Raw genomic sequence first — 26,498 nt, forward strand, 5'->3', positions numbered from 1 at the left:
GCACACCCGCCATTATCATGTTCTGCGGGTGTACATTATATGTTGACTACAGTGCCTTGTGGTTCCCGGCAACAACAAAATAAAATAACAATATCCATTTCTTTTTAAAACTATAGTCCCGGTATATTTTCACCACTCTGAAGAGGAGCTCGGAATACGCCCTTGACCATGGATCCTGAATTGGGTAAGTCAGGTATATACACGGAGCGGCTCCCGTCTGATTTTCTTTTTCCAAATGGTACACAATTTAGATAGTACCTGCCTATTTTGTATAAAAAACCGATGCCATTTTTTCGCGCGAAAAACTATCGCCGTTTCGCCTTTTATTATGTCGTAAAAAAGACAGCGATAGTTTGTCGCGCGATAAAACCAGCATCGCGCGTGCCATACTACGGAAAATGGCTTTGAAAAGACGCAATAAAATATTAAATGTTCCATTACAATTAAATTTATTAGTAAACCATTACATAATTACCTTCTTCATTTACCTAATAGTAATTACATTCCAACACTTATTGTCAATATGCTATTTTGAATACTAGTTATATTTTGGCTTTAGTTTCTATTCGGAAAGACAGATATTTGCCATTGATGCATCGATATTTTTCGCCAAACTTTTTACGTCTTAAATTGACGTTAATTATTTGGTGTAATTTTTCGCAATAAGTACCTAGTATTAAATGCACAAATCACGCCCTTACAAGGAAAGAAAAATACATCACAAGCCAAAAGTGCCTAGCTTCAATAATGATGGAATTGAGATTCTTAGGTAGTGTCAGGTTGCAACCCTACCGCTGAAAAGTATGCAAATCATACGCCTTTCTCGTTTATTCAACCTGCTGGTCACGATCAGCTTTTATAATTAGCGCGTAGAGCAGCAGCATTTTCCAACATACATACATACATACATATGGTCACGTCCATATCCCTTGCGGGGTAGACAGAGCCAACAGTCTTGAAAAGACTGAATGGCCACGTTCAGCTATTTGGCCTAATGATAGAACTGAAATTCAAATAGATTTTCCAACATGATTGAAATAATTCCCAAAGGATAGTTCCCATATTTAAAATGCAAGAAATAAGTATGTATATAAATTAAAACGCTAAAACGAAGAAAATCTAGTTTTTAATCCCTTCCGAAAAATATCGACGCGCCAATACATAATACACATTAGAACATGATTAACTAGAATTAAAATATGTAGATACTAAAAAAACTTATTTTACTATAGGCACTCAAAATCACATGCTTTATTGTCAACAATCTGAAATTCATAACGCACGAATAAATGTCGGGATTTCAGAAATGATACATACTACCTTCGAACATTACGACTACACAAAACAATATTTTATCCACTTATTCTTCTTTTCAGTTATATACCTGAATATTGGTATTTTGATGTAATAGCAATACAAAAATTTATAGAGTAAAAAAAAATGTGGACAAAAATAGTAAAATATTAAATTTCCAAACGCTTTTGCAACATCACGACATTTTAATGTAGTGTGTCTGCTTACTAATGTCCCTATGAACGTGTATCCGTGTCTGTGAAAACTATAAAAAAACAACTGTCATCTAAAAAAGAAATTAAAATCGAAATTTACATTCTAAATTTAAAACAAAAACGGAACGCAATCTACGCTACAGCTTGTACATTGCTTTTGCGCCTTCTCGTCGTTCTTTTTGGCGTGACAACCGCTTCTGGAACATTCGAATCGTTATCTTGCAACGTTTTTCTTCTGGACGATCGTCGATTACCGGTTTTTTCCGTTTCGACTGACGTTATTATGCTTTTGCGACGACTTTTAGTCACTACTCCTATATCCTCGACTGCATCTTGGCGGGATAATCTGGGCTTCACTTGGTTCTCCTTGTTTTCCATAGACGATAGACCACTATCTGTGTTTTGGTTTTCGAATAATTCCTTCGACGTGTCGAGTTGCAAGTCTGTGTCGGAATCGTCGAATAGTACGACTTTGATGGACTTTTTGCCGGATTTGACGGCGGATAAGTTGGTCGATTTGAGTATGCTGCGGCCGGGGGTAGCGTTCATGTTTATTTCAGGTATAGGCGTTTGCTAAAAATAATAAAAAAAAATTGTAGTGAATTGACTGCATGCTTGTCTGTCAGCGAAAAAAAAAGCGTGTGCCAACTGCATCTCTGCTGGTTGTGAAAGTAAATTACAAGAAATGCTTAAAAAAATATATTCTTGTTTAAGGTGTTGGACAAGCAACCTGTCAATATTTGTAAGTCAATTCCATCATAAAGCCTTACTGCTGAATGTGGGATTTGAGTTCTGTCGAAACTACTGGCTCTGTCTACCTCGTAAGGGATGTGATGGAGGGATGACCTGCACACACATGATATATGTGTGTATTTAACCTGATGGTGAAAATTCAAGGACATTTCAAGGGCCATGTGGAAGATAAGAACAAGCCCAGGGTCCACACAAGAGCTTGATTCAGAAATGGGAGGAACAGGTTTTTCCAGTAGAACCAATGCAATCATGAATCATACATACATATAATCACGTCTATATTCCTTGCGGGGTAGACAGAGCCAACAGTCTTGAAAAGACTGATGGGCCACGTTCAGATATTTTGGCTTTAAGATATTCAAATAGTGACAGGTTGCTAGACCATCGCCTTAAATAAGAATCCCAAGTTTATAAGCCTATCCCTGTCAATATTTGATTCTCAATTCTATCATTAAACCAAACAGCTGAACGTGGCCTTTCAGTCTTTTTAAGACCGTTGGCTCTGTCTACCCCACAAGGGATATAGACTTGACGTACATACGTATGTGAGTAATTTTTAAGAGGATTCGGAAATGCGAGCGAAGCCAAGGGTAAAAACTAGTTAACCATAATCCGTTAATTATTAAAGCGTGCCCTTGTATGTAATATCAAGAATATTGTTATATAAAGAAGAATCCCAAGTTTATAAGCCTATCCCCTATTAGTCGCCTTTTACGACATCCATGAGAGTGAGATGGAGTGGTCCTATTCTTTTTTCTATTGGTGCCGGGAACCACACGGCACTGATCATGAATCATGATTGCTCTTAAATTATCAACTTCAAGGTATTCTCCCTCGCTGTAAAACCATCGGTTAGCATTAAAACTAATGTACGTATATCGGTAACTATATCGGTATAGCGTAAACTTTACCGGTAACGGTGCTATTCCTTCCGCTTCCAAATTCCTGCTCATGATTGAGGCTCGAAGCATCGCGAACGACGACGAATTCTGTAAAAAGCAAATTAAAATCTTTCTTTTGTGAACATTAAAAGGGAGAATTTTACATACATATAGTCATACCTTTTTTCCTTGCGGGGTAGACAGAGCCAACAGTCTTAAAAAAGACTGAAAGGCTACGTTCAGCTATTTGGCTTAATGATAGGATTGAGATTTAAATAGTGACAGGTTGCTAGCACATCGCTTAGAAAAGAATCCCAAGTTTGTAAGCCTATCCCTTAGTCGCCTTTTACGACATCCATGGGTAAGATGTGCAAGTTCAAGTTCAATTCTTCTAAAAGTTGCAGCGTGATGTTATATAGCATAAAACCTTCCTCAATAAATGGTCTATTCAACAATAAAAGAATATTTCAATTCGAACCAGTAGTTCCTGAGATTAGCGCGTTCAATCAAACAAACAAACTCTTCAGCTTTATAATATTAGTATAGATGAATAATTTTCCCCGTTTTCTTCACATTTTCCATTATATCTTTGCTCCTTATAGTTGCAGCGTGATGTTATATAGCCTATAGCCTTTCTCGATAAATGGTCCATTCAACACAAAAAGAATATTTCAATTCGAACCAGTAGTTCCTGAGATTAGCGCGTTCAAACAAACAAACAAACAAACAAACTCTTCAGGTTTATAATATTATTAGTATAGATTACCTTACCATTTTACCATTTTACCACATTTACCTTAGAAGCTGAAGCTTTCTTTGCCTCGCTGGACAGGACAGCTTTCAGCAAGCTGTGCTTGTTGTTGGGCGTGCCCTGCGCCGGGGATCGAACCGGTGACCTCACGCAGAAGAATCCCGCCTCGAAGGTCTTGCTGTCCTGCTTGCTGTCTTCGTTCTGGACAGCCAACTGTGCTGTAGGCTGTTCAGTTTGTTCCTTCTTCGCTTTCCTAGCGGCTGTAAAATTGAGCTTTCATTATTAAGAAGTAGTAAGTAGAATAGAATAGTGTGGTTCCCGGCACCAATACAAAAAAGAATAGGACCACTCTAGCTCTTTCACATGGATGTCGTTAAAGGCGACTAAGGGATAGGCTTATAAAATTGCGATCCTTTTTTTTTAGGCGATGGGCTAGCAACCTGTCACAATTTGAATCTCAATTCTATCACAAAGCCAAACAGCTGAACGTGGCCATTCAGTCTTTTCAAGATTGTTGGCTCTGTCTACCCCGCAAGGGATATAGACGTATGACTATATGTAAGTATGTATTGAATTTTACCAGCGATCATCTCCCTTAGTCGACTAGGTCCGGCGGTTGGTTTGGCGACTCTCTTCACGTGATTCCTGTTCTTCTTGGCAGGCTCGACTTGCGGCTCCTCAGTCCAGCCTCGTGAACGACGCAGCTCCAAACGTTTGAATCTCATGTCTACGTTCTCGATCTGCGGATAATCATACATACATACATACATACATGTATGTATAAAATCACGCCTCTTTCCCGGAGGGGTAGGCAGAGACCACCTCTTTCCACTTGCCACGATCTCTGCATAATTACTATCGCTTCATCCACATTCATTCGGAATAGGTAGATTGAATTGGGGTCAATGAACTGAAACGTATATATATTAATATGGACATGCCTCCGGGATTGCGGGATTTGTAAATTATTAAGATTTTTTCCGGGATGAATAATATATTAGTGGTAGCTGTTTTCCCCCGACTTCGTTCACGTAAATTGTAGTCCTATGTTACCCGCGGACAATGTACTTTAAACTGTAAGTGTAAGTACTGAAATGGAATCCCGGAATAGAGGCTTATCCATGTTATGCTTTCTATGGTAATTCATGATGCAAGTACATAAAATCAATCTACCTATTCCGATCTCTGATTATAATACATACATACATACATAAAATCACGCCTCTTTCCCGGAGGGGTAGGCAGAGACTACCTCTTTCCACTTGCTATTATTTATCTCTGCATAATTTGCACTTTTATCTCTGCATAATAACTTTCGCTTCATCCACATTCATAACTCTCTTCATGCAAGCTCGGCGGTTTCGGGTACTTTTGACCTGACCCTTTACCAGTATACTACTACTATACTATACTACTTTACCCTATGTTTCCAATATTGAATTATGTTAGATTATAAGCTGCTTATTTATTTATTTATTTATGTACACAAAATTATATACAGGAGCATTCAATACAGTAATTATAGTACAAAGGTGCTACTTATCTCAAAAGAAATCTCTTCCAGTAGACCCATGAGAGGAGATATGAATTTTGGAGCGGTATGGCGTGTGCATAAATAACATTTAACTAAAGATACATGCTAATACTTACATAATTAAAACATGGAACAATTAAATAAATGACAGTAATAAACTACATAAACATACTAATATATATATATATATATATATAAATATATAATATAAGTCTATTTCGAGAGATAATAATCTTTAACTCGTCGTTTGAATGAAGAAAGAGTTTGGGAATCGCGAATATCATGCGGTAAGGAATTCCACAGACGTACAGCATGAGCAGAGAAGGAAAATGAGTAGAAGGAAGTCTTGTGGGTAGGAATAGTAAGAATGGTGCGCAAATGAGACCTGCAAGGAGAAGTACACGAATGACGGAAAGAGAAACGTTCTTTAAGATAGGAGGGAAAGGCGGGATTAAATAAAATATTAGTGCTGCTGTTAGTTTTCCAAACCTGACCCTTTACCAGGATGTCGGACTCTGGATTATAAGATTGTCAATTTGGTGCTATTAATAAAAGCAATTTAATACAGCACTTTCCTTGGGAGGTTAAGGAAGGAAAGGAAGATGTCATTGGTTTTATGTTACCAACTTTACGCCAGCGCGAATTAAGCGCTATCTATAATGTAAAAATACATGGTTTTCGCATTTTTTGGCGGGGTAATAAGTGTCCCTATGTACTTCTCCAGACTCTTAATTATATATTCGCAAAATTTCAAGAACATTGGTTCAGTAGATAATGTTTGAAGGGACAACAAACAAACAAATAAACTTACATACATACACATACATCCCTTACGGGGTAGACAGAGCCAACAGTCCCGAAAAGACTGAATGGCCACGTTCAGCTGCTCGACTTAATGATCGAATTGAGATCCAAATAGTGACAGGTTGCTAGCCCATCGCCTAAAAAAAGGATCGCAATTTTATAAGCCTATTCCTTAATCGCCTTTTACGACATCCACAGGAAAGAGATGGGAGCGGTCCTATTCTTTTTTTGTATCAGCGCCGTGAACCGCACGGCAAATAAACATACCTACACACTTCGTTTGATTGTTCATTGCCTGAAATCAAACTATTACTTACCTGCATGAACACCATGTCCCAGAAACCGTGTAAATCGGCCGGCGTGATGAGCGGAGACCCGGGTTCGGGTTTGGCGCACCTCTCCACCAGGCCCGCGAACTGTTGCAGCTTCGACGATATCAGTAAACGGCCCTGACCCACGGCGCCTAACACCTCGTCCTGTTATAAATAGTGTAATTTTAAAACAATTGTTTACGAGTAGTATCTTGTAACAAAAGTCTCAAACATACTACAAGCAATCTGTGTTTGATACATATGGTCACTTCTATCTCTTGCGGGGAAGACAGAGCCAGTAGTCTTGAAAGACTGACAGGCCACGTTCGGCTGTCAGGCTTGATGATAGAATTGACTTATGATGACAAACCCTTACATACATACAATACATACATATTGTCACGTCTATATCCATTGCGGGGTAGACAGAGCCATCAGTCTTGAAAAGACTGATAGGCCACGCTCAGCTGTTTGGCTTTGTGATAGAATTGAGATTCAAATAGTGACAGGTTGCTAGCCCATCGCCTAAAAGGGGAATCCCAAGTTTATAAGCCTATCCCTTAGTCGCCTTTTATGAAATCCGTGGGAAAGAGATGGAATGGTCCTATTCTTGTTTTGTAATGGTGCCGGGAACCCCCACCACAACCGTACTACAAGCAATCTGTGAAATTTGTCTCGTATCATAAATACATATGGTCACGTCTATATCTCTTGCGGGGAAGACAGAGCCAGTAGTCTTGAAAGACTGACAGGCCACGTTCGGCTGTCAGGCTTGATGATAGAATTGACTTATGATGACAAACCCGTACGGTCTGATAATGGTAGTCGTCTTGAGAACTGAAGACGCGGTAGACCGCAAAAAGTGGAGAGAAGTACGAAAGTGAACCCCAGACCATGAGACCCTGAGGGCTAAATGTCAGTGGGTGCAACTGGGAACACGCTAGTAGTGTTGCCGATCGATAGTCCACCATGCACCGTCTATCGATAGTTTGGTAAAAGCAATAGTATCAATATGATTATCGATAGTGGCAATAAGATTGTAGTCTTCGTTACTATTGTGCCTGAGGTATCGATACTATCTATAGTATTGTAGATTTCGATTCTATTGTATCTGAAGTATTGATATTATCGATAGAATTGTAGTTTTCAATACTATTGTACCTGAGGTATCGCTATTATCGATAGTCCTATTTATAGAGTGGCTGATTTTCGACATCAAATATCTCGACTTAAACTATCGATAGTAACGCTACGCGCCAAGATGAGAGAGGAGATGATATACCTGTACGGTCTCAGCTAGCAAAGACTGCTCCCTAATCTTGTCCCACGTGTCACACAACTCGGTGAGACGGGTCACCTCCGAGGACAGCTGTCTGCGGAAATGTTCAATGCTCTCCGCTTCACTGTTGTCTTCGTCTAGAAGTCCTGAAATACATATCAATGTAAGAGTAAATACACGCTTTGCTTTCATTTAATAAGCTATTTGACCTTTTAATAGTATCCCAGCACAACTTAATGGCTCTGCGAAATTTCCCGGGTTTAGGAGAAATGAGGGTAATTAAAATGGCAACATATTTTATATCAATTTTAAAAGAGCTCTCGTAGCATGCTGCTTTTATTCTTTCTTTTTATTATTTCTGTTCTATATTATGGCTTCCACCGGACTTTAGGTGATTCTGCCAATGTCATGGTTTAAAGAGACATGAAGTTACGAAATTTGTTGATGGACGATTGTACAATCTGAAAGTAACCATAGTTGTTTCACTTTTTATTATGACGTGAAACGGGACAGCAATAGTTTTTCGGCAGAAAGCCAGTACAGCTAGTCATTAGTTTGCAGATAAGATAGGTAGACCTTGTATTTACGGAATTTTTTTGTGGCTAAAAGGAGAAAATACTTACAACTGGTAAAAAAATACTTTAAAAATATCGTAGTTCAAACATCAAGACATTGAGACAGATCACACATAGATTTAGCCTCTCAGTTGACTTTTGTTAGGAGATACTAAGTCAACAACACTATACTATATAATTTTTATAATAGACACAATATATTTAAACAGCCAAGTAACATGGGCTAGTCAGAAAAAGTTCTCTTTCTTACCTTCTTCAATCTTCTGCTTCATTTCTTTTCTTGCATTAGCCTTGCCTCTTGACATTGTGACACACGGGCTGATTCGTTTACTTTCTTCTATTTGCGGAGTAACAGCAGAATCTGAGACATCAACGGATGCAACAGGAGATTTCGGAGAACGCAACCGTTCTTCGGTGCTTGATTCACTTTTAGGTGTTATAACTTTGGGGCCTTTTCTAGTACTCATTGGAGTAGACATCTTTAAAATTGGAGACTTCTCCGACTCTGACCTAGAACGATCCGAGTCACTGCTCAATGATGATGTGAAAATTACTTTGTTATTTGAAGTTCTCCTTGAAGAATTCTTTGATTGTTTGCTCTCAAGCTCACTACTTGATGATGATGAAATTTCAAGTAATGCTTGCTTTTTAGCTTTAGAAATCTCCATTTCACTACTGGAAGATGAAGATAGATTCTTCGCCATTTTGGGACTGGCTTTTCGCACTGCTGATTTCACTGGTCTTTCCAAATCACTACCCGAAGATCCGGAACATTTTGTTTTAACAAGTTTAGCAGGACTTGGCTTTTTGGACACTCTTGTTTTTGCCACCTTCTCAAGTTCCTTAGCATTTTTACGAGTCATCATTCTATTTTCCGCTGGTTTTGCTTTAGTTCTGGTTGGTTTTACTGTAACTTCATTATCGACTTTTGGTACATTATTCAGTACTGTGAAATTAAATGTGTAACTTTTTGCTTTTTTGTTCTTATTAACAGGTGCTAATGTTGGGAGTTTCGTTAAGTTCTTTATTTCAGGTGGTCGAAACGATGCATTTTTGGGAGCAAATGATTGTGATGCTTTCATAGGTTTTGAATCAACTTTGGGCTTTGAAACATTGGTTTTAGCTGATTGTGACCTCGTAACTCTGCCTGATGAGCTTGGCATTGCTTTAGGAGGAGGTGGTGGAACAAATTTAAGAGGGTTATGAGCCACACCAGCCACAAATGGCTTCTTCTTCTGTGCTGCAAGCTCTTTCTTCCGCTTTTCCTTGTCCTCCTTCCATTTTTCTAACTGCTGTCTCCTTCTCTCTACTTTCAGTTGGGCTTCAGACAATGGAGCAGGGCTCTCACATCTTGGCAGATTCCTTATTTTGTCAAATAAAGTTAGACGGCTACTTCGCCTGCCCTTCAAATTAGTTTCAAGCCGTTTTTGGACCTGAAAATTAGAAAAAGACTGATTTTGACAAATTATAGATTAATCCAGGAAAGGCTTTATTCATAATCTAAAGATACATGAATACGACCTACCGCATGCATAACTAAGTTCTGTAGGATTATTACTATATTCTATATAGATTGAAATTTATGACAGTACCCCTCCTACGACGCTCACGAACTGGACTGGCTTAAGTTTGTGCTTTTTCTCATGGTTCTTCAACAGAGCACCCAAATCAAAGCTTCTCTCTGAAAAATAAAATGTTTGTGGATTCAACGAATCATGTGTTGCGGATAATTATTAGTGAATATTATATTGAAGCGTAACGTGTATCAAAGAAAATTTACTTTTACAGCACTTTAATGGTTTGTTTGGTTTAGGTTTAAGACAGACAATTTCGATGACTATTGTGTGAAAGAACACTGTGTTAAAAATTAAGTACGCGTTGTTCGTATAGAAGAATGTCCAGTCAAATATAATAAAAATCTTACCCATCGGACCTGAAAAAAACTAAAAACAAATTAGCAAACAACAAACAACGAAATTTGAAAATGAAACGTCCGTCCGTCTTCATTTGTCAAACTTAAAACCATAGCCTAGGACACATCTATAAGTTTCTAGTCTATGAATTAAATAATGTAATTGGAAAATTCTTTATGTATGGCTATTCACAATGTGATTTGTCTCTGCAACCGTTTGCCGCAAAGACATGGGTCAGCAACTTGAGTAGCCAAAGTAAGTAAAGAAAGCATTCGAAATCTTAGTATATTCAAAACTTTATGTCACTATCTATTTTAAAGTTTTGAATTCAAAATATATTTTTAACGTATAAAGATTTTTACCCGCAAACCGGATGAAAGTGTTTTAGGTAGGTTGGAAAAGGTTTAACCGGGTTTTTACCTTCGGGTGGTATAATATTAGGTTATGCTGGTGCAATTTGGCTTGCTAACTAAGACTTTTTGCTTTTAACGAACTTGCTGTTTTAAAGGGGAAGTAAAGGAGTTGATTTATTAAATACAAACTTATTGATTTTGATTAACAGCTGAAAGTAACAAACTGATAGTAAGTATTGCTTTTATTTATTACGCTAACCACCCTTATAATTTTTAATTAGGCATTTACATTTTGCTCTTCTTTATCCTGGTAGGAAATCGACTTAATAAAAACTGATATAAAGGGCAATACTGTCATGTACTTCCGGTTGTCAGCTGATAGATCCTTGCTCGCTTTCCCAAACCTATTTCGATTTTCGCAGAGAAAGAAAACGTCAGGCACCATTCAACATGGGCTTATTTTACGCGATTAAAAGCTAGTTGTAGCTGAAATATTGCTCTAATTGTAGTGTTATTGTTATTATAGTTTCATTTTACATGTACGTTGTGTAACTTTATAGTCGAAAATGGATACGTTTATCATAGGATACCTGGGTTATGGCGTTTGTTGATCATTAAAAAATTACGTTCGGTTCATAGTTTTACTTTATATTTGATGTCAGCTTTTAGTTTGTGATCGTCTGTTTAGTTCGTGTTTACGTGTAATATTAAGATGGTGAAGGAGAAGCCAAATTCCATACGGATTTACGATGACGAGGGTTTCAGACGCCGTGCGGCGTGTATATGCGTACGATCGGACGCCGAAACCGAGGTTAGTCGATACAATGTTGATATTGCCCGTGGTGTTAAATCTGTGTGACGAGACGATAGTAACGTGTTGCGCTTGAATTACGCATAGGTGCTTCTCGTGACGTCGTCACGTCGACCGGACAATTGGATTGTGCCGGGTGGCGGCGTGGAGCCCGAAGAGGAGCCTTCGGTGACGGCCATGCGGGAGGTGCTGGAAGAGGCGGGCGTCATCGGCAAGCTGGGTCGGTGCCTTGGAGTCTTTGAGGTAAAGAATCAGATAAAATAAATCTTTTGTGCACAACTGTCAAATGCATAGGTACCAGCTGTCAGTTTGTTGGGACAAATATTATTAGGTATGTATGTACAATTGTGCTAAACCACCTGTAGTATTTGGTAATAGAGGAACAACACAATTATTTATAACGAGAAACATAAAAGTATGTTGTAATCTCCATGTAGAATATACAAATAGGGTAAACATAGATTTGTAAAAATCTGTGTAGTGTTTTCTATAGTTCTTAATCCATATTAATATTATAAATGTGAAATTATTCATCTTTCACTTCAGAACCACTGATTTCAGAATTACTGATCATTTGATCTCCATGGAAGTTTGCATACATGTAGTGTAGATTATGGAGGACACTGGTCACTTTTCATGCGGGTGAAGAATAGTTTATTTACACATATAGTTATATCAAAGCACAGCCAAGACATATGTTACAGTTTCTTATATGGTCTAGGGGTGCACTAAGAATAGAATGGATTTCTCGAGATTCTAATTGGAACGGAAATAAATAGCTTTGGACTAAATTTCTTTTTTTTAAGTAAAAACACTTTAAAAATAACACTATAAATAAAGCTTTCTACAATAATTTGCAGTAAATTACAGGTGTTTGGAATGTTTCTAGGTATATCCCTAATGCGATTATGTTAGATTCATAAGAAAACTGGTTTTAATCTTACAAGTTAATGGAGAAAACACTAAACTTTGTCTTCATAGGTATTGCAAAGAACTTGTCTTTAATTACTTTTAAATGATCCTCAGGAATTTACTACGTGCAACCTTGACAAGGTCATACAACCTGTTTGGTTGTGGTTCTTTAATTTGGCAATTAAGTTTCTATTCTATACCGAGAGAAAAACCACCCTTAAGTAGATTTGAGTTTCTGCTCTTCAATTCCTTTATCAATTTCCTGTCTTAAGACGACTTTCTTCTTTTCCCCGTTTAAGAGACAAAAGTGATACCTACTTTATGTAACACCAAGTAATTCCATAAATTTGACAACTTTTGAATCACTTTTTTTATTAAGGTAGAGACAGCATTATTCCTTTTCATCCATTTATCATTATCATTAATTATCATACCTTTAGGGCCATTCTCAACACATTTATTGAGGTGATAGTAAAATGTACATTTTAGACCTTCCCCTTTCAATGTTCATTTAATGTCACATTATTCTGCCTATGATACCAATCAACAGATGAAAAAGTCATAAATACAAGGGGACTCTGAGCTGCTTAGTGAGTGCCGTAACTGGTATCCTGGAAAACATTCTTTACACAGGATAAAATCCCACTGCTGCCACCATAAATTCAAATTTACAGAAGTCTGTATATTTTTCCTCCTGGCGTTAATCAAGGTTATATACTCACCTAGGGTCCAGGGCGCGCCTTTTGACCATGTTCCTTGGGTAAGTTATGTTTTTACACGAAACGGCTCCAATCTGATCTCTGCAAACCTTTGCATGGGAACCTGGGACATGCATATAAATCATGTTAAAAGCTGAACTAGATAAATGTCCCTATTCAGTCGTCTTTTATGACATCGATGGAAAAGAAATAGGGTGGTCTCTAAAGTACTGGAACCACACTGATCAAATAGTCTGTAAATTAACTGATTTATCAAAACCCACATAACAACACCAATATCCCACTAATTCCAGAACCGAGAGCACAAACACAGAACGGAAGTGTATGTGATGATGGTGACACAAGAGCTGGCTGAGTGGGAGGACTCCCGGCTCATGGGCCGCAAGCGCCAGTGGTTCTCCATAGACGATGCGCTCGCGCAACTCGCGCTGCACAAGCCCATACAGCGCCATTACTTGCAACAGCTGCGTCGCTCCAAACAAAACAAGCCTGACGACCCCGGCAGCTAAGCCCGCTTCAGGCATAGGTTAAGCTCAGGTCAGTAATTTAATCCTCTTGACTAGTAAAATACATAGGTAGAACTTTTTTGTTAGCATGGCTATGTATGGACGCGAATTAAAAAAAAAAAAATAGAAATAAAAGACTTGCAGGTATAAGTTAAGCTCAGGTCAGTCATTTCTTTAATACTCTTTTAAGAGTAGAATAACAATACAGGGTATGTAGATTCTTATGCTCCAATATATGTGACAATCGCTACTAATCCCACATAGTAGAAATGCACATCGTCTCACACGCATGTGTCATGTTCAGGCCAGTATCTTTCAATACTTCTTTTTTCTAGTAAAATAACAGAGTATATAGATACAGATGTTCCACTAAATGTGATGAGCGCTAGGAGGCTGATTCCTTCAAGAGTAATAGGATACATCCTTACGGGATGGACAGAGCCAGCGTTGGCAATGTCCATGGAAAGATAATCAATTGGAAAAACAATGTTTTTGCTTTGTTACCGTACCTTTCCATGCTGACCTAGTAGCAAAAAGATAAATCTTTTACTTTTTAATGTAGGTGTGCGATTTGACACGTGCAGAATACTGTTGTAAATGCTTATTTCAGTAAATTTCTGAGTTTGTAACTGTAATTCTTTAGAAGGATCTATTAAATTAACATCCACAAGAACATTATAATCCTCTTGTGTTACTTTTGCGCGTGCCTTCCGTGGATTCCAGGAAAAAAATAGACTTTTTTCTGGAATTTTCCACGAATTTTCTGTGCCAAATTTCGTGAAAATCAGTCCAGTACTTTTTGAGTTTATTTGTTACAATCATACAAAAATACAATTTATTAATTAGTGTCGATTATTGATTAAAGTAATACACCGCAGTTGTTTCTACTTTGTCTATGCCAATTAATGAGATTATCGCTAACAATGATATACTCAGAGTAATAATAAGTTTTTCACTGTAAAGGGTGATAGATGAATGAATACGTTATTTGTTATCACATAGTATGCGTGCAAGTTCCAGGAATTGATTATTTAATTATTTAGTACACTTTTGAATTGTTTTTATCACTGACCTGTCCTCGAACGTCAATCACAAGGGAACAGTGTTTCTTTTTAGGATTTAACATTCTTCCTAGTTCAAATACGCTTTGTATTTTAACTAGGAAGAATCTTACATCATTTCTTCGGTCGGAAACCGATACTATATTTTAGAATACTTATTTTGATAAAAATCCAGGTTGGTTAAGTAACAAGAATCAGAACAGCACACAGTTTCTATTTTCACCGGGGATTGAACCAGGGACCTGTGATTCGGAGGCAGGACCACTAACACTGTGTCGGGTCCTGGAAATTCAGAACATTCAACTCTTAGTGCACCCCTTTACTACATAAGGAACTTATTTAACATCAATTTTATGTACCCATGTTTTACAAATAAACGATTTCTTTCTTTCTTTCTTAAAAAGTCAAATTTCAAATAAACACCCAGCAATTTGGACTGTGCGGTGATATGACAGTCAATCGGTCACCACACTTTGGTACATTAAAAAAAACTGCGATAAATGCTGATGTTATTTACCTACTTTTTCTTACTATTGACGGCCTCTGTGGCGCAGCGGTAGTGCGCTTGTCTGTGCCGCCGGAGGTGTCGGATTCGAATCCCGGCCAGGGCATGATGATAAACGAACTTTCTCTGATTGGCCTGGGTCTTGGATGTTTATCTAAATAAGTATCGCTACATAGTATAAAACAAAGTCGCTATTTTAGTCTGTTTGTCTGTATGCTTAAATCTTAAAAATTACGCAACGGATTTTGATGCAGTTTTTTGTAACAGGTAGAGTGATTCAAGAGGAAGGTTTTTATGTATAATTTTTTCTGAATTTTGCACCCGTGCGAAGCCGGGGCGGGTCGCTAGTTTATTATAAAATATAGTATCATTGAGTTAGTATCTTATAACACAAGTTTCGAACTTCGAGGCTAACTCAATCTGTGTGACGACTAGCAAACTAGCTGTTGGTTACACACGTTTAATCCAGTCTGTCCGAGTCGGTCAGACCTAGGTCGCATGAAGTCGGCGGTACGCTTTACGTCCCTGATGCACCTTTGTTTTATAACTAGCTGTGCCCGCAACTTCGCCCGCGTGGAATAGTTATTTTGGGCATCATTGAAGCCCTCAAGTATGAATAATTTTCCCCGTTTTTTTTTCACATTTTTTATTATTTTTTTGCTACTTATAGTTGCAGCGTGATGTTATATAGCCTAAAGCCTTCCTCGATAAATGGTATATTCGACGCAAAAAGAATTTTTCAATTCGAACCAGTAGTTCCTGATATAAGCGCGTTCAAACAAACAAACAAACAAACTCTTCAGCTTTATAATATTAGATATGTAATGATTATTAATTAGATGTTTTTGTTTTGTTTTCAGAACGCCTTCCGGCCATCTGCTTCACCACGCTGCATAAAACACGTAACCGTAACATCTCGTTTTTTCTACTTTACGTATATTTTTATACTACAACAATGGAATAAATGTTAATTTTATTTTGTTAGCATTAAAACGAAAAGACATGCAGAGCTCTATTTTTTATTTAAATTAACTTGAGTATATCTAATCCTCGAGGAGTTTTAAAATAAATTTTATATTGATCTTTTTTAAGTTTTTGTTTGATCCGCTGTCCTAATTTACATTAAACAAAAGAAATATCTGTGATTTTGATACCTTTTTGTCCAGTAAATACTGATACCAACGGGGCGAAGTGCATTTGAACATTTCAGTTTGTTAGAATAGAATAGAATAGATTTATTTTCAAAATTGGATACAAGGTATCACTTATTGACGTCACATAACTTAAATCTAATTATAACTACTACCGCTTCCAAAGCGCATGTGTAGAAGAAGCGGCGGAACAAACTACACTGCACCATTTAAGTTATATAGCGAACTGCCCCGGATTTGCACGGGGAGGCATTAAAAATATAAACTCTCATTCCAATATTTCAAACCGCAATCCGTCCATAACTTTACGAGATTAGCGCATACATACAGACAGAGAAAATAGGGAGTATTTATAATCTGAAGTGATATTTTATCTGAACTTTAAAACTAAACCGATGAATTTTACTACATTTCCTGCCTAAATAAAAAAAATCATGAAATCAAAAAATATTTAATAGGCTAGACGTATATATGTGAAGAATTAATAAGTTTATATAATATTTTCTTTGCGTGTTAGTAGAATTGTTGGACTGTAGAATTGGCTTAGTGAATTATTGATGCATTATTTTTCGGATTTTTTTTCTTATGATATATATATATTACAGGAAGATATGAGAATAGTGTTTCTATTTTCTGTTCTATTCTGACTTATTTCATCTTATTGTATTAATCGATTCCCCTTTGAGCCCAGGGTCCGCTTTCAAACATTTGGTTTGAAAGGCGACTAAGGGAAAGGCTTATAAACTTAGGATTTTTGTAGGCTGGCAACCTGCCACTATTCGAATCTCAATTCCAACATTTAGCCATGCGGCTGGGCGTGGTCTTCAGTCCTTTAAAGACTTTTGGTTCTGTCTACCCCGCAAGGGATATATCCGTGTATGTATTATACCTTCACATTATTTCCGGTTACATGGTTTCTCAGTTGACTCCGCGACCCCTCATAACGTGGTCAAAAATTATCACTTAAAGTGTTAAACTTGTAGGGAAATAAAAGTAAAAATATGTTAATTTTATTTAATTGTAAATAAGATTTTTTTCACAATTGCCTCGTAGATGCCTACAAGAATTTCAAACCAAACCAGTTTGTATAATCGTATAAATATGTATGTATAATATTCTAACATTCTTCAGTTTTATTAATATAATAATTAAATCTAGGAATCGCCAAAATATTATGGTATCCTCGACAATATTTAAGTTAAAATAACTAAACACTCTTCAATAATAATATTATTAGTATGGCATTCAATTTAAAGAGTGTGTTTTATATATATTTGTAATAAAAATTATAAGGATTATTTACATTACAAGGTTAATAATTACCCTAAATTATCGCTTAATAGTATCTACAAATTAAGTACCAAAACTTCGAAGATCAATAATGTTCTTAATATTTTCATTTATAAAGTTTTATGTGAATTAGTAAAGCATTTAAAGATTTTTTTATTGATATATTCTGTAAGTATATTTTTATATATTTATCGTACTACAAGCCCAAATAGTTTCGCTTGCGTACACATTATATTGTTATATCCTCTTTATCTTTTCACAAAACCGTATGAAATTCATAATAACATTCTGTCAATAGTTTTTGACTTTAACTATCTTAATACAAAAATCAGATGTAGAAAGATCCATCTTTATCTAAACAAGACTCGAGATAAATCATTTTCTAATTGCAAAATCTCGATTTTATACAATAAAAATCCTTTCAGTAAGTTGAGTTTTTGCAATTTTAATTAACTGAAGAGTGTTAAATTCATAGATTCTTTATTCCAAAAAAATCTGTGGTAAAATTCGTAGACCATAGTCAAAATTATGTCGGGTACAAGAGCACCAAACAATTAAAAATGGAACATCGCGTTCTAAATACAAATCCCATAAGTAAAATCATTTAAAAGTTGAACGTCACGTTCTAAATACAAATTCCGATAAAACTAACGTTAACTCAGTACCTACTCAATTTGCTTTCCCTGTCAGAGTAGCCTTTAGCACTTTCTCTATCAGAGTATTTCCCGTTGTACTTATTGTACCTATCACTATGACCATTTTGGCGGTAAGGTTTCTCACTGGTGCTGTAATGGATCTCCGAAGGCCCAATGGTCTTGGACCAGTGGTGGGTCCAATAGAAATCGTCGGGGTAACGTGGGTAGGGGTTCTCACGGCAGAGTACCACGCAGTATATCAGCGAGCCAAGAAGCGTGATGAATCCAAAGATGAGGAAGACTATACCCAATATCCTGGAAATTAAAATGTTATGTAATTAATGAATGAATGTGTAAATGTAAATGAAATTAGTAAGTATCTCGTAATCGGCTTATTAGGCAATTGCAGTGAATATTACAATGTTTACTTTTAAAACCTAATAAGTGAATTGACGTAAAACTAACCCAAACAGACATTGTATTAGAAAATTTGAGTCAAATACCGACTGATTTGAAATAAATTCAGACGTCATATGTGAGAGTGTCATCCCAAATTACTTTTACCGTTATATGCCTAAATATAAAACGATTTTTAATGTCGACAAGTGCCTGAGATTCAATTGTCAAGAAACAGCAATAACAAAGCGTCAAAGGCTTTCGAAATTTGATGAATTCGTGGGAATAGTTATAAGTCTATTATTCTGTAATTTCTTTTTAAGTTTGGTAGTTCTTAGTTATAACCATAACAAAGAATTTGAGCTCAAATAGATTTTGGTACATTTTGTGCTTAGTGCTTACAATGATCGCTAGATGGCATAGTGATTTTGATCTTGTATCTCCGACTTCAATTAACATTGTTAAGACCCAAAACTCTTTAACCTCTTAATTAAAATAAATAACATTAGATTTACTGTTAATTTCGGACTTATTCTATCAAGTTCTTTTGACAGTCATCAATTGACTAACGTGTACTTAACCCATCATATACTATAGACAATTCGTAAATTAATCCAAATTATTATAATTTATTTGAACTACCTATTTCTTTTCTGCCCGTTGATTGGCAATGTTCACAAATGCCACGACTTTCACCAAGGCAAATAGAAATAAAATTAAATAATGATATTTACCAGACGAATAATGGCTCGAAAAACTGTAGTACGATAACGAAACCCAGCGTGACGAGGATGAGGCCAAGGTTCAAGAGCAGCATGAGGCAGCACATGCCTTTCACGTTGGGGCAGAACGGGTTCGGCGCGGCCATTGCGTCCACTTTCACCCCGGCCTGAAAGAAATGCGATAAAAGGGGATGAGTTTCCTTTTTCTGTGCTGATCTTGCAATCAGTCTGAATCTACATTTAAGCAAGAATAAGTAGTTTTGCTGTACGTGAAAAGGAATAAGTATCGTTAAGTTTTATAAGTAGCTTTAGTTTGTGTTTTTGCGCATATGTTTAGTAAAATCTTCATTTTGCGGTCCCGTTAAAAATGTCTGAAAAAACTGCCTTATTTGTTAAGCCTGCATGTTCCCAGCGTTATCGTTGAGTGAGTAACGTGAATTTATCCTGCAATAAGTATATGTTCCCTCACTAACATTTTCGTTTATCTCAGAGGCAGAATAATTTAGACATATATATGTTGGTGAAAATATCTTCTTTATTATTAATAGTCGTATGGTTGCCTAGATGTAACGAACCCAGGTTCGGTAGTGGATCCCGGAATCTGAATAACATCGCTTCCGATATAACTAACAGGACTATTTAATTTAGGTAGGTATAATATTAATAAGGCGCAATGTGTTGTCTTGTTTCTATATATATATTTCTGATGTTGACCGAAAAGACGTAGAGACTGAAGGTAAGGTATGCTTTGTCAACGTTCTTTGCTAGACACACTAAAAATAATATATATATATATATATATATATATTGTTTTTAGTCTACATGTATAACTATTATGAGAGTCGGTGGTCAATTGGTTAAAGGTCTCAGTTAAAATGCATGTGGCGCAAAAAGACACACGTTCGAATCCCACCGCGGCCATGTACCAATTATGTACATTAGTTTGAATACTTACCGATGCTCTCACGGTGAGGGAAAACATCGTGAGGAAACCTGTTCATTCAGGCAACTGGATGTGTTACGATCGATCCAATATCGATTAGGTTCCCCTGCAAAGGTTGCGGAGGTCAGACGAGACTCGCTTCGTGTAAAAACCTGACTAACCCAATCCAGGATCTATGTTCAGAGGCATATCTCGGAATCCTTGTGCTGTTTTGTATGTTTTACTCTTATGGTGCAATAAAGTTTTATCTATCTACTCCACTGAGTAGCCGGTCCCGGTTGCATCCTCACCACTCTGGGGCACTCCCCAGAGTGGTGAGGATGCAACCGGGACTAAAGCCAGGAGAAGACTACATATATACCTATAATATAATATAAGCACTGAAATGATGGTGATAATGTAAAATAATCTTACTTTTCTGGAAACTTTGGATCTGTGAGTGGAGGCGACGGACGGAGCCACCGCACTTCGGTAGGAGTAGACACTGCGGGGCGCCCGCGACTGTCGGCTGAAACAACAGACATACATATAATCAGGTCTATATCCCTTGCGGGGTAGACTGCGAACAGTCTTGACAAGACTGATAGGCCACATTCAGTTGTTTGGCTTAATGATATAATTGAGATTCAAATAGAAAAGAAGAATCCCAAGTTCATAAGCTTATGTCGTCGTCGTATTAGTTGCCTGAATCAAACCGTACAAAGTAAAATATTCAGGTTGAATATATAACGCTGATCCACTGGTAATCTATGTACCTAATAGTTCCAGGTAGATGCAAAAAGGTCAAGGCATTACCATTTCCATGATGATGGTATTACGTCTGGTGGTGCCTAGGGGCGTATCAGCAAAAATACCTACTTATGTTTAAAGTCCTGGTGAAAACTTAAATTTGAAGTCCTGGTAAAAATACCTAATATAGCACTATATTTTATTCCAATTCTAACTAGGAGGACCAGAATAGAATTATGGAAGTAAAAAAGCTAGAAATAGGAGAAAATCGAAAAAAGAGATGGATGGTAAACTTGAGTAGATTTAGATTAGTGGCTAGTAACATAACCAATTAGAAGGAACCGACCCGTTTTGTTTTTCATTCGAAAAAAATTGACAGATTGAGTTAGTCTCGTTCCTTGAAGTAAGTTCGAGACTTATGTAACGAGATAATAATACAAAGATACGTTACATTCAAGGCCAATCAGATAAAGTTCGTTTCTCATCATGCCCTGGCCGGGATTCAACCCGGGTCCTACTGTGCTGTGACAAGCGTAGGTACTACCGCTGCGACACAGAGGCCGATACAAATAAAGAGTGAGAGAAGGTAATGCATACATACATATGGTCACGTCTATATCCCTTGCGGGGTAGACAGAGCAAACAGTCTTGAAAAGACTGAATGGCCACGTTCAGCTATTTGGTTTAATGATATAATTGAGATTCAAATAGTGACAGTTTGCTAGCCCATCGCTTAAAAAAGAATCCCAAGTTTGTAAGCCTATCCCTTAGTCGCCTTTTACGACATCCATGAAAGAGATGGAGTGGTCCTATTCTTTTTTTGAAGGTAATGAAGCAGAATTATTCCAATTAAAGAGTGACGTTAACCTAAACACATCTATGTCCGGGTCCTTTACAAGAGAAGTAACTTCCACAAATCTTTAATTCAAACCATATCACCAGTTTCACTTTTGTACCACAATCGTGTCGCATCCGCTGTGCGCACGCGCCGAATCGGGACGAGTCAATTGCTTATTTCGGTGTCGCTTGAATCACGATCACGACTTTGAGACACAGGTGTAGGTAAGTTAATAAAAAGTCTATTGTATAGTTATTTCTCTCGATTATTCTTCTGGCGTAAGACACGATCACGTTTTCAACTTTCTGGAGAGGAGCCGAGGAGGGTCAGTCTATGACCACGAACCCTGGATTTGGTGAGTCAGGTTTTTAATATGAAACGACTCCCGTCTAAATTTTGTAAGTTTCGTAGGCGAACCCAACCCATATTGGATCATGTGTATCTACCTGCTCTCACTCTCAGCTTTAGTTAGCTATTCAAACTATTGTAATCTATTCTTATCATAATCCAAAAGTATTCTCAAGTTCGTATACTTAGGCTGTGTAAAGATTAAGAAGTCTTTACAGTTGGTTGCTTATCTGAGGTACAAACGTATTAAAAATCTATCTTAAGCTAAATGCTTTCAATAAAGAATAATAGGCTATGTCTAAAAAGGAATTTCCCATGGAGGGCTCAAAGAATCGTCAAGTTGTCATGCACAATTGCTGATAGAATATTTATCTATCTGTCTATATTATTTCGATTCCTATGGCTGTATTCTTAGTTGGTTAGTATCAAATTGCAATACATTTTATAGGTGGAACCTACCGATGATCGGAAATCATTCCATTGTTGTTGACAAATGATGCTACTGATATGGTCACGATTGCGCAATTTAATTAAAAGGTCGATAGCTAAAATGAGTTGATTAACTATTCTGTTCACGAAATTTATTATGATGATGATTCATTATCTCTTGGATATTAGGTAACTATGTAGCGCGTATAGGTAACGTATTATTACCTACCAAATTCATTAAACATCATGGTTGAGGGGTTAAAAATACCTACATATACCTATATATTCATCAAATATTCATCAAACTATAGAATTACTGACTGATAAAAATTAATCAGTCTATTTTTTACATACTTGTTGTCGGACCGCGTTAGCTACTTAAACAAATCCTTTTGGTTTTTTTTTGTCAGTAGAAAGTTTTCAATCAACTATAATAATAAAAAGGGCTTTAACAAGGCAAAAGCACTTAGTCACTGTACAAACAAATATTTATAAAGATGTCAAGTGAAGGGATAAAAATAATAGTCAACGCGTGTTGTATTTTTACACTGAGGGTTCCGCATAACATTTGTTATGTAAATAAATGCCCTTCTTTATATAAAATGCATTTATACTAAGTGACTGACTGACAGACAACAAACAGCCTAAAGTAATTGGCATAGGAAGCCGAAATTAGGCATAATTTCTTTATTGGCCAATCAGAAAAGCAGTAAATACTTAATATTAAAGTACAGTAATTTACAACTGTGTCTGAATTAGGTGGATATTGATATACTCTATTCGTCGAAACAAGTTAGTAGAGCACCGTCTCTCTCCCACAATTCCTCGTCAGTAATTGGTCAGTGATAAGCGCTAAGGCAGTGTACACAATACGAGTACTTTTTAGTCTGCTTGTGCAAACGTAGAAATTATGGTAGAACAATTAGTAATAAATGTAGGAAATAGTAGTAGCAGTGATACGGCGGATAGTGAGTAAGTTTAAATGTATACATATATATAATAATGTTGTAAAAAATGTTGTATAAATTCTTGTGATATTAAAGACTAGTTTGAATGACAATTGTTTATTTTTTTATAAGACATGAACAACCTGTACAATTACGTAAATTCAATGTATTAATAATGTATATAGCGTGTCACACGCATATCATCATTCGGTAACAATATTTATTTATCAGTAATAATATGACAGACATAACCGCGGACAAAAGCTAAGCGAGCTCGAAGAAGCGCAATGTGCCCGCGCGCTTACTTTTCTGAGATTTCGTTTCGGCCCACTGACCTTGAACATGATGTTTTGTCTTTGTCGTTTGTATGGTGTTGAGTGATAGAGAAAGCGCGCTACTAACTTGTTTCGGCGAATAAAGTATAGAAACTTACTTCTATGCATAAAATCTCCGGTTACTTGCAATTTTTCAGTTGTAGGTACCATTAATTTTTTTATATTATCTAGGTATTTATTGACACAGTCATTGTAAAGTCATGTTTGATTATAAACAAACCATTGATTGAACTAAGTCTTGTTTGTATTGGTTTGGTTGTCATATTAAGTTGATGCAACCATTTAATCGCAGTAATATCTTTGCAATTTACACTAAAATAAAGGACCGGCAGACGAAGGCATCCCAAAAAGGGTTCAGTTTCTTTTTTTGAAGTACGGACCCCTAAATAACAAGTTGCTCGTAATAATTTGTAAGACCGGTAGCCATGATTGGGGAATGGGTGATTTGTCATCCATGGATTATTTGTTAACGTTTATTAGGTTTTTGTGGATAGTAAATCGGTGGCTACCATGTTAAACAGATTCGACAAGAAATGGAATGTAAGGAAATTTTAAGTTTGTTTTTTTTTTATAGTTAGATACAAATCAAAATTTGAGCGTTTTCTGGCTTCAAAAAAAAAGTGAAATTCTTGTGGTGAGCATGGTTTGCACTCACACTGCTGTTTTTATTTTAAGTATCATTCCCGGTACCAATAAAAAAAAGAATAGGACCACTCCATCTCTTTCCCATGGATGTCGTTAAAGGCGACGAGTCTATCAGCTAAACATGGCCTGTCAGTATTTCAAGACAGCAGTCAGCTGGCTCTGTCTACCCCTTTAAGGGATATAGACATGATCATATGAATGAATGAATGATTTAATAATGCCACATAAGAGTATATAAGTATTTCACTTTAGTCTACCTAAGCGTCAAATTAGTAACGAAATTCAGAAAAAAAAACTTTGAACGCCGAAGTGCCGGGAACCACACGGCACTATGAAATAGTATTATAATATAACATTGGCTACTTGCCACTATTCTGGAGCCAAAGGTTACGAACTTAAGCGTGTTTAGATTTCTTAGTAGGCTGGTAGATATTTATGCTTTGTTATTCACTCACGATTTTCTTGAAGAAACCTAAGTATCTACCTAAGTTCAGTACGATTATTTTATGACTCAGGTTAGTGAAGGATATTGTATATAGATAAAAGGCAAGTAAAAATACCTAGTGTCGCGTTGTTACCGGCACATTAGAATAGGACTAGGTGCTCTATCTCTTTCCTATGGATATTGTCAAGTGGAGACTAAGGGAATACTTAAGTACAAGTGTAAGATTCCAAGCTGATCCGGCAGCAAAGGGAAAGCAATAGTGTGTTCCGACTGCTTCTTTTCCCGCAGATATTATTAAAATCAATTAAAGGAACATACATACATACATACATACATAAAATCACGCCTCTTTCCCGGAGGGGTAGGCAGAGACTACCTCTTCCCACTTGCCACGATCTCTGCATACTTCCTTCGCTTCATCCACATTCATAACTCTCTATATGCAAGTTCGGCAGTTTTGGGTACTTTTGACCTGACCCTTTACCAGGACGTCCTTTATTTGATCAAGATACGTTCGTCTAGGTCTTCCCACTCCGACCTTTTCCTCCACACTCTCCTTGTATATCTGCTTAGTCAACCTGCTTTCATTCATCCTCTCCACATGACAGAACTATCTTAACATACCCTTTTTTATTCCAGAAAATGTAGTTAATCTTCTTTTACATCACAACAATTAAAGGAAAGGCTTACAAATCAGTTCTATGGACTCGTCGCACCCTCTCTGAATACCAATTTCATCATAAAGTTCTGGTCAAAACTCATAAGAACCTTTTCAAAGGGGCTTTTCAAGCATTTGTTTTATAGCGGGAACGTTGAGTCGGGTCGATCGCTACCAATGGGAAGATCTTACAACAAGCTAGGTGTGATGCCTGGGGAACCGCGGCTCCGACGATGTTGAGTCGGAGGTTGTATTTATGCTCCAACCCGTGAAGTCTTTGTAATCGCGATTTAGATTCTCCGCTGCTATTGGCTGAGCGCGTAATTTTCTTCGCTATGATTGTTAGTTGTTGTGTTACATTTAGTGATGTCGCCACAGTTTCAAGACTACATACAAACATACATATGGTCATATCTATATCCCTTTCGGGGTAGACAGAGCCAACAGTCTTGAAAATACTGAATGGCCACGTTCAGCTATTTGCTTTTATGATAGAATTGAGATTCAAATAGTGCCAGGTTGCTATCTCATACCTAAAAAAGAATCCCAAGTTTGTAAGCCTATCTCTTAGTCGCCTTTGGGAAAGAGATGGAGTGGTCCTATTCCTTTTTGTATTGGTGCCGGGAACTACATGGCTCAAGACTCTCTTTAAAAATTATGTCGGAACTAAGTATATTAAGACAGCAGACACTACGGCTTATCGTTCGTATACGACCCATAGAATTGAGACAAAAACGCCATTAGAATTACGAAACAGACCATAGAGAACGTTAATAGCCATGGCGGGGTTTCCTGACTCCATAACTAATTC

The 26,498-nt window shown here is 37.0% G+C and overlaps 3 protein-coding genes across 6 annotated transcripts in view; 1 reads left to right on the top strand and 2 right to left on the bottom strand.

Moving 5' to 3' along the window:
• Positions 1 to 442: 442 nt before the first annotated feature.
• LOC106135207 (guanylate kinase-associated protein mars) lies at positions 443 to 10,447 on the bottom strand. 3 transcript variants are annotated; one of them, XM_060946657.1, is made up of 9 exons: positions 10,321 to 10,447; positions 9,989 to 10,077; positions 8,647 to 9,829; positions 7,825 to 7,967; positions 6,549 to 6,707; positions 4,474 to 4,633; positions 3,939 to 4,153; positions 3,173 to 3,250; positions 443 to 2,081 (listed from the first exon to the last, which is right to left on the bottom strand). In XM_060946657.1, the coding sequence occupies exons 1-9, from the start codon at positions 10,322 to 10,324 to the stop codon at positions 1,641 to 1,643; spliced, it is 2,472 nt and encodes an 823-aa protein (XP_060802640.1). In that variant the 5' UTR covers positions 10,325 to 10,447; the 3' UTR covers positions 443 to 1,640. The 3 variants fall into 3 exon arrangements, with proteins under 3 accessions (XP_060802640.1, XP_060802642.1, XP_060802641.1); XM_060946659.1 differs by having other exon boundaries at positions 9,922 to 10,077; positions 10,321 to 10,382; XM_060946658.1 differs by having other exon boundaries at positions 8,647 to 9,847; positions 9,922 to 10,077; positions 10,321 to 10,382.
• A 571-nt stretch (positions 10,448 to 11,018) lies between these two features.
• Positions 11,019 to 16,262, top strand: LOC106134949 (diphosphoinositol polyphosphate phosphohydrolase 1). The gene is made up of 4 exons (XM_013335101.2): positions 11,019 to 11,473; positions 11,561 to 11,716; positions 13,398 to 13,641; positions 16,037 to 16,262. Exons 1-3 carry the CDS (start codon positions 11,375 to 11,377, stop codon positions 13,611 to 13,613), a joined length of 471 nt encoding a protein of 156 aa, XP_013190555.1. The 5' UTR covers positions 11,019 to 11,374; the 3' UTR covers positions 13,614 to 13,641; positions 16,037 to 16,262.
• Positions 16,263 to 17,327: 1,065 nt separating this feature from the next.
• The window catches only part of LOC106135096 (uncharacterized), a 98,136-nt gene continuing 88,965 nt past the window's right edge, over positions 17,328 to 26,498 (bottom strand). For both annotated transcript variants that reach the window (XM_060946509.1, XM_013335293.2), the window contains 3 exons: positions 20,728 to 20,821; positions 19,383 to 19,537; positions 17,328 to 18,567 (listed from right to left, as the gene is read on the bottom strand). In XM_060946509.1, the coding sequence (XP_060802492.1) occupies positions 18,276 to 18,567; positions 19,383 to 19,537; positions 20,728 to 20,821 (541 nt within the window). In that variant the 3' untranslated portion in view covers positions 17,328 to 18,275. The remainder of the gene's footprint in view (positions 18,568 to 19,382; positions 19,538 to 20,727; positions 20,822 to 26,498) is intronic.

Source organism: Amyelois transitella, chromosome 11 (genome assembly GCF_032362555.1).
Source record: "Amyelois transitella isolate CPQ chromosome 11, ilAmyTran1.1, whole genome shotgun sequence".
NCBI classification, from domain to species: Eukaryota; Metazoa; Arthropoda; class Insecta; order Lepidoptera; family Pyralidae; genus Amyelois; species Amyelois transitella.